The sequence below is a fragment of the Strongylocentrotus purpuratus genome, unplaced genomic scaffold (genome assembly GCF_000002235.5).
Source record: "Strongylocentrotus purpuratus isolate Spur 01 unplaced genomic scaffold, Spur_5.0 spur5_scaffold_11, whole genome shotgun sequence".
Taxonomy (NCBI): domain Eukaryota; kingdom Metazoa; phylum Echinodermata; class Echinoidea; order Camarodonta; family Strongylocentrotidae; genus Strongylocentrotus; species Strongylocentrotus purpuratus.
This window is the reverse complement of record NW_022145596.1, coordinates 10,741,252-10,755,234: the sequence shown is the minus strand read 5'-3', so window position 1 is coordinate 10,755,234 and position 13,983 is coordinate 10,741,252. Positions and strand designations below refer to the sequence as shown.

The 13,983-nt window shown below is 36.0% G+C and overlaps 1 protein-coding gene across 1 annotated transcript; it reads left to right on the top strand.

Moving 5' to 3' along the window:
* Positions 1-1,843: 1,843 nt before the first annotated feature.
* On the top strand, positions 1,844-13,861 carry LOC756322 (sodium- and chloride-dependent GABA transporter 2-like). The gene is made up of 7 exons (XM_030981276.1): positions 1,844-1,864; positions 3,902-4,023; positions 5,617-5,755; positions 7,150-7,284; positions 10,473-10,576; positions 13,096-13,217; positions 13,683-13,861. The coding sequence occupies exons 1-7, from the start codon at positions 1,844-1,846 to the stop codon at positions 13,859-13,861; spliced, it is 822 nt and encodes a 273-aa protein (XP_030837136.1).
* The last annotated feature ends 122 nt before the right edge of the window (positions 13,862-13,983 follow it).

Below are 13,983 nucleotides of genomic sequence, written 5' to 3'. Positions count from 1 at the left end.
GAGAGATGTGATCATGAATGGAACACAGCTTCATGCCGTGTTGGCTCCGTAAGTCTAGACTCTGTACATCCCCCCCCCTCCCCCTATCCCTCTCCATCCCATTATTTAAAGCTTCCTCAGTGGTGGATCGGGGAGAGTCGGGCACACAAGTCACCCCCCCCCCCCTTCCCCTGGTAAAGGGCAGGTCCAAGCTATTGTCCCCTCTGGGGGTCAAATTTCATCTTTTTATATATATATATATATATATATATATATTTAACAAACTATACATCATTTTAAAGCTGAAACTATGAAGTTTATGAATCTGATAAAAAATATAATTTTTTTTCAAGATACGTCGAATGCCAAGGTCACGAACTTCGATTTTTATTAATTAGTGTGACGTACGGGACATTACATTTTTATTTTTGTATCCAATTTGAATTATTTGTTTAAAATTAAATATATGAGGACATGCAGACCATCATGCTAGAAAATTGGAAACAAATATAAAAACTTTCAAAATTAATTAATTATGCAAATGAGGTAGGTTCCAAAGTGTGATGTCCCGTACGTCACAATTTGACATTAATTTGTTTAATTTTAATTATGAAAATAATTTTTTTTTTTAAAGATATTCTAGAAAGTTCTAATTTATATGAATACCTAACAAAAAATAGGTTTAACAAAAATTACAAAAATTCTGTGTTGATTACATAATCAAATTAAGAAATGTGACGTACGGGACAAGTGTGTGACGTATGGGACAACCCTATATAAAACCAATGCAAGATGTGAAAAAGGAAATGACCAAAAGGAGAATATATACTGTGTTAGGAAACTTGTTGTATACAGGGATAAATGAACATTCCAACTGGGTCCCTTCTAGGAATTTAGTTGTACTGAATTTGATGTACACTGTAATAAGTCTTCAAGCCAGACCCCTGGTATTATCAACTTTGGTATTTTGCCAGTTGATGTCCCCAACATTGGCAGGATGCTAAATATGTAAATCATAATAGTGTACTAGTTCCTGGAATGAGTCTAAAGAAATTATAATGGTAGTAGATGCACCAGAAACTGGCTTTTACAACTCATAGATGCTGCAAGCAAGAATAGCACATGGTATCAAGCTCTCCATGTGAGGTTGTCTTTTTGATATTCTATTTATATATGATTGTAAACTAAAGGATTACAGCATACAACATATTATGGAGTCAGCTCGGGAATTCTGATCTCCTAAAAAAAATAAAAAACTTTTAAGGAAGGATAGCCTTTTTGAATATTTCACACTCTCACCCACTTAAGATTTTCATCACTTTTACACCCAAGCGCTTTTGTTAATTTACGCTTTAATCTTTTTTAATTGTGGAGAAGGTCACACAAACCTTAAAGGTTTTAATTACTTATATCTGGTGGTGTTAATAAGATGTCTTTAATCAATACAAAATACATTCAAGATTTATATTTTTGTATCCATCATTCACAAACATCTACATTAATGTACATCAAAATTCTTGAATATATGACAGCAACATATACATGTTCTGTAATCTGTAATAAACAAATAAAAAAGAATTATGTTCTGCATTATCTTTGAATTCCATCAAAATTCTGTAATATTACTCAAACAAGCTATGAAGAAAAAACTTCATACTTGTAATGTACATGTGTATCTTTGTTCACAAACACGTAGAGCATAAGAAATGTTCTTTGACAAAATGTGATGTGCCGAGTGTGCCCCTGTGTTTCAAACAAGTTTAAAACAAAGTTTTCAAGTTCAAATTCATCTTCCTCATTAATTTTCATTTAAAAACATTTAACAATGTTGAATGGAGTGGATGAATGAAATGAGAATAGAAGCATGACTGCACATGACAGATGGGTAAATGGAATAAAAATGGTAATATACAACTGTAGTGTGTGTAATTCCAAGTGTTTTCTTTATTAAAGTAATGTTTGTATTGATTTACCTCATAAATTAACACAGAGGATATTAAGTGATGGTCAGAGGATCTAGTTGGGCCCTAAAACACTCTCATTGTCACTGATTTAAGTTAAAATTGTTCACATTTAACAAATTTGAACGAAAATTCTTCATTTCAATGCATTTTCCATACAGACATTTATGTTTTGGTATATTACATAACAACGGAGGGTCAGAAAAATATGGTAATAGTTGTGATTAATGCTTGATTCCATAATGAATTAAGATATCATTACCATAAATCTCATAACTTAATAAATTCAGAGATCTTTTACGATGAACTTATTTTTGAAAAAGTCAGAAATTCTCTGGTCCCGTACGTCACGCAGCACATTAATTACATTAAAAATTAATTAATGAATTGGTCAGAACTAAAACTTTCCACAAATGAACTGGCCCATAATAGCCACAGACTCATACCAAAAGATAGCCATATAAATAATTTCATCCATTGTTATTTCTTGTTTAAAATCTCTGAATGTCCCGTACGTCACAATCCAAATAGCTTGGACCTGCCCTTAACCAAATATGGCAGACTTATACGACAACGACACGTATCTAGGGAACAAACAAAAATGTAATCAAATTTAATGCAGAAATCTTTCTTAAGAGCCTCCTTACAAATTATTCTTTTCACAGGCTACGAATTGTATTTCAATAGACAGAATGCAACTTGCTAACATAATGGCCCGAATTCACAAAGGAGGTTTGTCGACAAACCGAGGTTTATGTACGTCATAGACGCGTTTTGACGCGTTTTTCACAAACCTGGTTTGTAAAAACTCGTCGAAACGCGTCATATGACGCACAAAAAAAAAAATAATAATAATAATAGATCACATTTATAACGCGCCTAATACATTGTAACGAGGTACTTAGAAAAGATTTTTGCATTAAATTTGATTCCATAACGAAAATTGTCTATTCCAATACCCTATGGTACATGTATATCACATATAAATTCTATTCAGATTCTCTTATCATACATTTATCGCACATTTCAGTAGGTAATGGACTAGGCTATTGAGGCCAAGGGCTTCGGCAGTGAGTTCTCGAAGGTCTTTGTGATCGTGCATAGCTCTAAATGGGAAGGTTGAGTTGAGTTAATGATACAAGTAATAATAAACACGATCGCAACTAATTTCGAAATATCAATTTATTGTATATCCCACAGAAATCCTGTTCAAATTACGTCACACGTCTTTTTAAAGGGAAAGTCCACCCCCAAAATAAGTTTGTTTCGATAGAGGCAGAATAATAAGAAAATCAGGTGAGTGAAAGTTTGAGCAAATTCTGAATGAAAATAAGAAAGTTATAAATTATTGAAGTTGTGATCAATCAAATACAAATTGGCAACTCTGTGACTTATTATACGAGCTCTCCTTCATTTGCTTTGTGCATAATATTCCATAAAATCATGTTTTCTTCGTTATTGATGACGGAATATATATTTGTTCCTTGCAGGGGGAGTATAGAAACATATTTGCAATTATTATATTTAGGGTGCATGTATGGTTGAAATTTTTCTTGAGGGAAAATGAAAATTTTAGATTTTTTTAGTACTGAGCAAATGGAAGTTGAGCTCGCATGATACGTCATAGAGTTGCCAATTTGTGTTTGATTGATCACAACTTCAAAAATCCTAACTTCCTTATTTTTAATCGGAATTTGCTCAAACTTTCACTGACTTGTTTCTCTCATTTTTCTACTCCTATTAAAACTAACTTAATTTTAGGGTGGACTTCCCCTTTAATGTTCGCACATCTCAAAAGGCGATGTACAAATTAAGGCCATTGAAATTGCCTTAGGCTGATTTTCGAAGGTAGTTGCAATCGCGATAATGATGATGATAATAATGATAATAAAAATGATAATAAATATGGTATTAACAGTTGTTGTTGCTATACTGTATCACGTTGAATTCATTGACTCTAGTCTAAATGGGTGTGCTTCAACGGAACCTATATCGGCAACGAGTGGGATTCGTATTCGGATGTAGCAGGGTCTTCAGATAACCCTGACCATTGTGGTTATAATCCGGCCTACGAGTTCTGGAAGTAAGTTTCATGATAATGATGATGATGATGATGATGATGATGATGATGATGATTCTAAAACTCACAGTATCAATACTACTATATCATCAACGTTTCCCACTTAGACCGGTTTACTAACATACTCAAATTGTATACATACTTTTCAGACGAGGTTATTCTTGATAAACCGAACGCTTGTTCGGCGCTTCCCAGACATTTCAACAAGTAATGTATACTGGATTCCAAGAATTGTAGTTCTTTCATTAATAACAGGTTAATGGGATAACTCATGACTAGGTCCCCTGAATAAAAACTTTCTTAACTTTGAATATGTTACCCAAATGTGGCAAATGTAGATTAACCGCTTTTTAAAGAACATTAGCGTTGGGCCGAGGTTCGAACTCTCTAAGTTATGATCTACAATCATAACAATTAAAGCGGACCGGGTCAGAACTATTTGGCTTATAGAAAATATGTACGCCAAATTCGATTCAATTCAATTTAATTCATATTTATTTCATTTCCAACAGAAAGATAAACAAAGGTATTAAATTTTTCATACATAATTCATTTTTTCTGGTAACTATACAAATACACTTTGCACATAATTAAATTTATAACAATAAATGAATGATTTTTGAGGAAATATGGGGCTCCACTGATAAGCAGTGATTGTAGTTTGTGGATCCCTCAGAAAAAAATATCATTGTTTCAAAATTGTATATAGCATGGCTGAATGTCTGTGAATAAAGTCTGGATTATGTGATATCCGATATATACAAAGGGGCTCCGGTTGAAGTAATGTATTTTGTTAAAGCTGATTGGCATATTTTGTGAGAGGCGCAGTCATCCCCCCCCCCCCTCCCCTCCCCTATCAGGCGAGGAACTAGAAGAATAATGGGGATAGGGGAGCTTGGAGCCCTTGCATTCATTTTCTACATGTTCCTCGCTTAAATTCATTTATAATCAATAATTTGAGGGGGCTTGGAGGGAAGAAGGGTCCCCTTAGCCCCTCTCTTGAACCGCTCCTGCCTGAAAATGAGTAAAGTCAACATCTTTGTCTAAAGCCACATCTGGGTGTATTACTGGTTAAGTCTACTGCAGGATATGGCATAAAAATCTGGGGAAATAGAACATGATGGGGGGGGGGCTCCACTTCATCTTTATTTCATCTTGAATATCGAGTGTTCCTAACATTCACAAATTTCTTGACACTCCTTTATCTACTAAGGATTCCATACCTCATATTATCATTCCTGTTTTTATGCATATTTTATGTAAACATGCATTATTGGTCCCTGGACTACTGCATTGTACATTGTGTATGTTGATATTAATAAACCGAAATGAATTGAACCGATGTCACCTTGCAGCCTCAGTGATACCACAAACTGATGCTGTAGTTGTTAACGCTTCCGTCAGGATAACTCTGTATTATTTTCTGTATTCTTTGAATTAAAGTATACTTTGAGAACAAATTCGTATTTCTTAGTAGATAAAGGAGTGTCAAGAAATTAGTGAATGTTAGGAACACTCGATAATAAAGATGAAATAAAGATGAAATGAAATGAAAAATGGGCTCTAGTTTTATCAGTTGTCATTTTCCTTTGCTAGATTCAAGGTGCTAGGCCAGACAGGGATAGACGGGATACATAACGTAGGAGGTATTGTTGGGCATCTTGCCCTAGCCCTCTTCCTCGCATGGACGCTCATCTACTTTGGCCTCTGGATGGGAGTCAAATGGAGCGGCAAGGTAATGTTATATTTTTTGTTTGTTGTTTGTTTATTTGTTTGTAATTTTATGACGAAAAAAGGGCCCCCAAAATACGAAATTGCAATGATTTGTTTACAGTCTAGTCCTTGTAATTGTAATAATGATGACGACGATGCTGATTGTGCTCGTAATAATTACAATAATGGTAATAATGATACTTACAATAATAATCATCATAATAGAAATAGTAATAATAATGATGATAATAATGATGATGATAATAGTGACGATGATAATGATAATAATGTTAATGAAGAAAAGAGGAATAATATAGTGGGTCCTTGTACAACGAATATGTCTGTCACACTATGAGCTAGACACCCTGTTCTACTGCTAAAATGACCCTGCTTTTTAGCTGCATTGGTCATACTACGTACCCATTTGCTTAATTTACTTTTTATTGTTGGCTGTGAGCATAAACATTTAAGCAATGCTTATTGTAGTTAAACTAGTTAAATAGCTTGGTTTGATTAAATACACTACATTAAAAGGTGCACTCAATTCATAATTCGACCAGTACACTGTGAAAAGGTTGGGCAAAATTTTCCAACACTTTGCCAATAGTCAACCCAACCATCTATTGGGCAATATTTTCGTATTTTGCCCAACAGTTGGTAAAGATTTTCCCAACAAGTGGGCTACCGTAGTCGGGCAGTTGAAGGGTCATATCTTCGCCCAAATTTTTGTCAAAATACGAAACAATTATGCACGTGTAAAGTAGGGCACTTACGTTTACCAATACCACTGGGCAAAATATTGCCCAATAGATGGTTGGGTTGACTATTGGCACAACGTTGGGCAAAGTGTTGACAAAATATTGCCCAACCTTTTCACAGTGTAAATCCGAGAAATAATTTGTATATTACTACTTTTTGTTCTGTTTTCTTATTTTTAATACCAATGATCATTCTTTTATCGTGTGATTTCGATCAGAAATTAATCATGTTTTTTTTTTCCTTCAACTTGCCCTTTTTTTAAATTGAATTGAATTAAATGTATTGTCTTGTGCAACAAACAAATCAAATTACATTTCAGCGATACGACATTATTTTGTTTGAACGTTTACAAAGTGTAATAATAACAAAAGTTGACATTAAAACAACATGATACTGATGACACTACCAAGAATTATTCATGAAGAAGCCTGCAGAAGAAGGGCTATCACAGTCAAGCGCTTGCTTGATAACGTGATAGTCCGGGGGTGGGTGTTAAAATATTATTAAAAACGGTGATGGTGATGATGATGATGATGATGAAAAATTAAAAATAAAGTTTGTATCGAAATTCCCACTTTATGACCATATTGAGTGTAAAATTGTTGAAACCGAACTAGATGTGATATAATTATTATTCTTACTTCTCTTAATTTGCAGATGGCTTATGTCACCGTTCCCTATATACACCTTGTACTAGCCGCATTTCTTATACGTGGGGTCACTTTACCAGGAGCGTCTTTGGGTTTGCGGATTTTTTTCTACCCCAAAATATATTTACTTGGAAGAACACAGGTAAACGGTCTTCAAAGCTCGTATAATATCTTGCATCTGTTGATTTCGCGAAGGTATTTCCTATCGTGTTTTCTCTCTGATTAGAGGACCTGTATGTATTCCCATTTTATGTAATCATTTGAATTTGACGAATTTATTTGACTTTGAAAATTGTATTGTTATGCATCGATATAAGCGCATCTCATTCTCATAAAATAAAATCATTACTTGACAAAGCCCTAAGGGCGACAATTTGTAGAACAATATCTTCGTCTACGGAGCATTATTATTTCTTGTATTTTATATATTATATTACATATATAATATATATATATATTCATATATATATATATATACACATTAAATATATTATTTTTTAATCATTTGTTTATTCTGACAAGAACACGTATATATAAGGATAAATGCGAGAGATCATGTACTTGAAACTCCTTGAACATATATAATACCATTAACTCGTTTATAATTCATTTCATTTATTTCATTTCATTTATTTTCATATTTCTCATAAACATACATATATTTCAAATGAATTACAAAATTGTTTTTTTCAATAATACATAATAATAACAAAGATAAGTGGTCAATATGAATTAGTGATTTAACTAAGAGAAATATGATGGGACCTACATGAAAGCAAGCTTGTAAGGCTGTAGGCCCCAGTAAAGTATTTGTGGTAATAAATGGAGGACGGATATGCATGTAATAGTGACCAGTCTAAATGAATCAAAAAATAAAAAGGAAATAATAATAATCTTGCGGTGGTGCTGTTTATATTATTCCTTCCTTTCTTTAAGTGTAGATAAAAGCACACGTACTTAAATTATCATACAATGGGTGCTCAGCTGGTAAACGAACATTACAGATAATAGTAAAATTAATACATTTGTATATTACATACATAAATAGAATAACGAAGCGAGCAAGCACACTGTGTCAGCCGTCGCACTCTCGGATATAGAAGTAAAGATGTTTTATTGTTGTTGTTGGGTTTTTTTTAAATACGTATTTTCGAAAGCACGACAACCAGACACAACGTGCTTGCATGCAAAAGTCATACATACATTGACATCAAGATATGCTTTGAAAAGCAGTTCCTTCAGTTTACGTTTAAAAGTATATAAGGACTGACTTTCAATTAACTCTAACGGGAGGGCATTCCAGTAACTGGGTCCTGTAAACATAATCGTTTTTTGGACAAAAACAGTTCGGGTACGTGGAAGGTGCAGGGGCGTACGCAGGGGGGGTGTTTTGGGGGTTCAAACCCCCCCCCCTTTGGTATTTTAATGTATGTAAACCCCCCTACAAAAACCTAAAAAAAAAACCCTTTGGCTTTTTTTTTTTTTTTTTTTTTTTTATTTAAAAAAAAAAAAAAAAAAAAAAAAAAAAAAAAAAATTATACCCACGGCTAACCTAAATAAGGTGACCTTACCCCCCCCCCATACGTAAAAAAATGTCAAATTTTGAAATTTTGAGACCAAAAAAAAAAAAAAAAGTGTCCGCTTACCCCCCCCCCCACTGAGCGACTTTTCTGCCGGCTGAGTCGATGCGATTTTTTTTGGCCTCCAAAAAAAAAAAAAAAAAAGTGTCCGCTTACCCCCCCCCCCACTGAGCGACTTTTCTGCCGGCTGAGTCGATGCGATTTTTTTTGGCCTCCAAAAAAAAAAAAAAAAAAAGTGTCCGCTTACCCCCCCCCCCCCCCCCCCCCCCCCCCCCCCCCCCCCCCCCCCCCCACTGAGCGACTTTTCGGCCGGCGCGATTTTCAAATTTTCGGGAGCAAAATATTTTAAAACCCCCCCCCTTGAAAAAATCCTGCGTACGCCCCTGGGAAGGTGGTATGCGTTGCTCTGACATGTGGGATAATCATGTAGGGATCTATTTCTCCGGAACATTCGTACAATATTTCAGGTAGGTTATTAGTAGATAAATTGTACATGAATATACCAACATTGCAATAGAATAAGTCTGATAATTTTAGGATTCTGTTTTCATGGAACAGGTTGTTGGTGTGAAAAAGGTATCCTACATGATTAATATTTCTAATAGCGCGTTTTTGAATGCGAAAAAGCATATTTATTAGATTTCCATTAGCGTTACCCCCAGGCGAGAATTCCATAGGTGAGGTATGGAGTCATTATAGCAGAATAAACTGATAATAACATTTTACTGGGAAAAAAGTGTTTAAGTCTATTAAGTATACCAGTATTTCTTGAGAGGACCTTGCTCAAATTAGTAATGTGGGATTTCCAAGATAAATCACTATCAATATAAAGTCCCAGAAATTTAGTGCAATCGACTTGTTCTAGTTCTAGGTGGTCTTGAGCATTTATGAATCTACCTCGAGAGAAAAGGTTAATGTGTATCAAAGCAAACAACATTAACCATTAACTTTGTGGCCCGAATTCACAAAGGAGGTTTGTAGATAAACCTAGGTTTATGTGCGTCACATGACTTGTTCCGACGCGTTTCGGACTAAAATTTGTCTGAACCTTGGTCTGAAATGCATCGGAACGCGTCATATGACGCACATAAACCTAGGTTTGTCGACAAACCATCTTTGTGAATTCGGGCCTTTAGGATTTGTTTATTTTAATATAATTAATATTTCTCTTTGTCTTCAAACTAGTCATTCCAATATTTGTAAAGCTCAGAACGAGTAAAACTATGCAGCGCTACCTTAACCGTGTCTGAATTTAATAGGCAAAATAATCTCCCTTTTATAAATCATGATTTGAATTTATATCTGCATTTTTTCAAAATACACTGAATAACAAAGAAAATGTAAACGTTAGGTATAATAAAAATACGCTAATAATATAACTTCATTTTAAATTGTGATTAATACAATATATACATATATAAACGAACTTCTTCTATACTATATTATTATGAATTTGAAGTATTATCCTAACTATCTGTGGACAAAAGTCCACGAGACTGCCATCATAAGCGACGCTTTACTATGATGGCGGTCTACGGTTCATTGTTTTGTTTTGTTTTATTTGTTGTTGTTTTTCTTTCGTGTGTTTGTTTTGGTCTCCATCCACTTTCTTGTTGTTGTTGTTGAATGATTTAACTGGAAATACCGACCCAATAGGAGAACTGCATTCAGTTTACAATAAAAGCACATGAAATACATAGCAATCGACAGGCATTTGACTTTATTTTTCTTCATCAAATGGTCTGTAAAGGTGTGGATAGCCGCTGGAACAGAAGTTTTCTATTCCTTCTCGATTGGACTAGGTGCTTTCACAGCCCTTGGAAGCTTCAACAAATTTCATTACAACTTCTATAGGTTGGTACAAAAACACTCGCTTGTAATATTCTCTTCTCGTGGCAAGAAAAGAAAAGCAGCGGGCACTAAGGCAAACTCAGAATCGCTCGATCAGCTATAAGATTTCAAGAGTTTCATTTAATTGCTAGCACCGGAACTCCATACGAAAACCATTAGTTTCGTGGAGCAGTAAGTAGACCAGCAAATGATTAATAAATAAAATATTTACTTCAACCGCATTGGATGAATCATATTCTTCATGAAATTATTGTTCTCAGGGTTTGCAGAACTTTACCGTCTGAAATTTTCAAATATTACCTTTATTTCATATATTCCACTGTTTTCGCACTAGGTATTTGAAAAAGACGGTTAAATTTTTGTTTAAATTCATGCAAGTGTAAATTCAGGTCAATTAATTGGGATAAATGATACCCCAACCTCCAAACAAAGTAGCGAAAACACGTCTTTCAACGGTTTCCGGTGCATCAGGAACAACATGCTATAAACAATCTAAGAAAATCGGACACCGGAAAAGTGGTTACTTTAAAAATGGCGTCCAAGATGGCCGCCAATGAACAGATCATCAATCACAAATTAGTCGGGTTAATATAATTATGGTTAGACCCCCGACCGTTGCGGCAAGAAAAGGATTTTCAACGGTTTCCGGTGGTGTTTGACATCAGAAACAACATAATGAACAATCTAAGAAATTAAACCCCCGGAAAGTGGTGGTTTTCAAAATGGCGTCCAAGACGGCCACCCAAGCCTCAAATAGCTGTAAATCATAATATAATCATCTTAAAGATTTAATTTTGGTGTCGATACCTAGGTTTAGGGTTCGAAGAATCCATTTATACCACTTACATTACTCATTAGGTTATACCTACCAGAAAATCGGGAGATCCAAAATGGCGTCCAAAATGGCCGACAGTCTCTCAAAATAACCGGAAGTTATTATTTACAGGAAAGCTGTAATACATGTAGCAATATTAAAAAAGTATGACCCGCCGGAACCACCGGAAACCGTTGAAAAAAACTTTTTCTTCTTTTTTACAATTTTGGGGGGCAAACCGACTAATTTGCGATCGATGATCTGTTATTTCGGATAATAATAATAATAACACTCAGTTTTTTTATATAGCGCTTATTACAATCACTAAGCGCTTCCAAACTTGGAGATTATTACCCCGGCGGCTTTAGCTGTGCTGCCATTATGGCGCTAAAAGCATTTCAAGGAATTAATTCCTGCCAGGTACTCATTTACATCACCTGGGTTGAGTGTGGACAATGTAGATCAATGCCTTGCCAAAGGACATTAGTGCCGCGGCAGGTCTCGAACAGCGGACCTTGTGCCCAGTTAGCCCGGATCATTGATTCATTCATTTTGTTAAACTTTTTCTACTGATTTCCTTTATCTTTTGTTTTGCTTAACGATATAATCTTATAGAGATAGAAAGAGACAGAGAGAGAAGAGGAAATAATGGAAAAGAACACGGATGAATGACCTTTATTATCCGCTCAAGGGAAGTAATATATACTGCAATAAGATCATAGCTGCGGGAAGAAAACATAGTGTATTTTTAATTCAGATATGGTAGACCTCCGTTCATGCATTTTGATGATTTTAATTTGTCTCGATTTTTACCCGGTATGTCTTAAAGGTATAGACCAGTTTTGGAAACGCCCCCCTCTCAAAAAGAGAAATGGAAGCTCTTATTACTTATCATCTGAAAGAATATGATTTGACTAATACATGATGATACAAATTTTGCCGGGAAACCGCCTACTAATTGATATATTTGGTAAATTATCATATCGATCCGGCCTAGATAGATATATAGATATATATCCAACATTGAACATTTGGGCATATATTTCTGTTTTTGCGAATTTAGTTTGAAGTTCTGCCATCTAGAACCTCTGAAGGCAATATTTAAACAATATTGAATGGTAATTTTGCACCCAAAATACTTGAACCGCAATTTTACCACTACCGGTCTATGTCTTTAAGAAAAATATTTTTTAAATAGAAGATTGGGTTTTCGGAAAGTTGAAAAATATTTATGAGCTTAAAATTCTTTGTATACGGTCAGTTTGAAAGAATATCATAGCGAAAGTGTCTCCTGAAAAGGATCGCTATTAAAACGTCGTCTTATATGATGAACACAAGAAAAGTACGAAAAGTGTGGACCAAACATTTATATGCAGTCCCATAACTGATTTCTGTGTGATATTTCGCAAAATGAGTCTTTTTATTAATGTTATCTGAAGCGGTTCTAGGAAAACAAAAGGGGGCCTTGGAGAAATGAAAATCAACATCCCCCTTCCCACCCCCTCCCCCCTAAAGCCTAACCCTAGATCTGCTACTGATGTTAATCATTACAAGCTTTTTATTATGTTTATTATAAACATCAATTCTCTTGTACTCCATAATCAGCCTTTCCCAGTTGCTTCTAGATTGTTTCTTTCACAATTTACATGTATGATTATTACTGATTTTTATCTTCAAGGCTATTTTTTGTATTATTGATTGTCTTTAGGGACAGCATGATCGTAGCCTCCTTAAATGTGATTACAAGTATCTACGGTGTTCTCATCGTCTCTTCATTCGTTGGCTTCGTATTGACCAGTGAGGGATTCCAAGAAAATGATGTCTTTACTGGTAAGAGTAGTGTCGTGGTAAGAGTAGTGTCAGCAGTCTGGTCAGCACCACTACCCTAATCCTTGCGCCACTATTCTTCTGGTGGGGAAGTGATGTTAAGGGCTTCATCCCTCCCATCCCTAACCTTAACCCTAACCCTATCACCACTGACCTACTGGTGGGGAGGGGGGTGAGGGCTACTCCCCTCCCACCCTCTAACCTTAACCCTAACCCTGTCACCACTGACCTACTGATGGGAAGGGGGTGAGGGATCCTCCCCTCCCACCCTCTAACTTTAACCCTAACCCTAACCCTATCACCACTAACCTACTGGTGGGGAGGGGGATGAGGGCTCCTCCCCTCCCACCCTCTAACCTTAACCCTAACCCTATCACCACTGACCTACTGGTGGGGAGGGGGTGAGGGCTCCTCCCCTCCCACCCTCTAACCTTAACCCTAACCCTATCACCACTGACCTACTGATAGGGAGGGGGATGAGGGCTCCTCCCCTCCCACCCTCTATCCTTCACCCCAACCCTAGCACCACTGACCTACTGGTGGGGAGGAGGATGAGGGCTCCTCCCCTCCCATCCTCTAACATTAACCCTAACTCCATTGACCTACTGGTGGGGAGAGGTGAGGGCTTCACCCCTCCCACCCACTAACCGTAACCCTAACCCTAACACCACTGGTCTACTGGTGGTGAGGAGGGGTGAGGGCTCCCCCCCCCCCCTCCCACCCTCTAACCCTAACCATAACCTTAGCATCACTCGCCTACTGGTGGTGA

Coding starts and splice junctions, on each gene's coding strand:
- LOC756322 (XM_030981276.1), top strand. CDS start 1,844: ATGACTGCACATGACAGATGG. Junction 1,865..3,901: donor TGACTGCACATGACAGATGG/GTAAATGGAATA, acceptor CATTGACTCTAG/TCTAAATGGGTGTGCTTCAA. Junction 10,577..13,095: donor TTTCATTACAACTTCTATAG/GTTGGTACAAAA, acceptor GATTGTCTTTAG/GGACAGCATGATCGTAGCCT.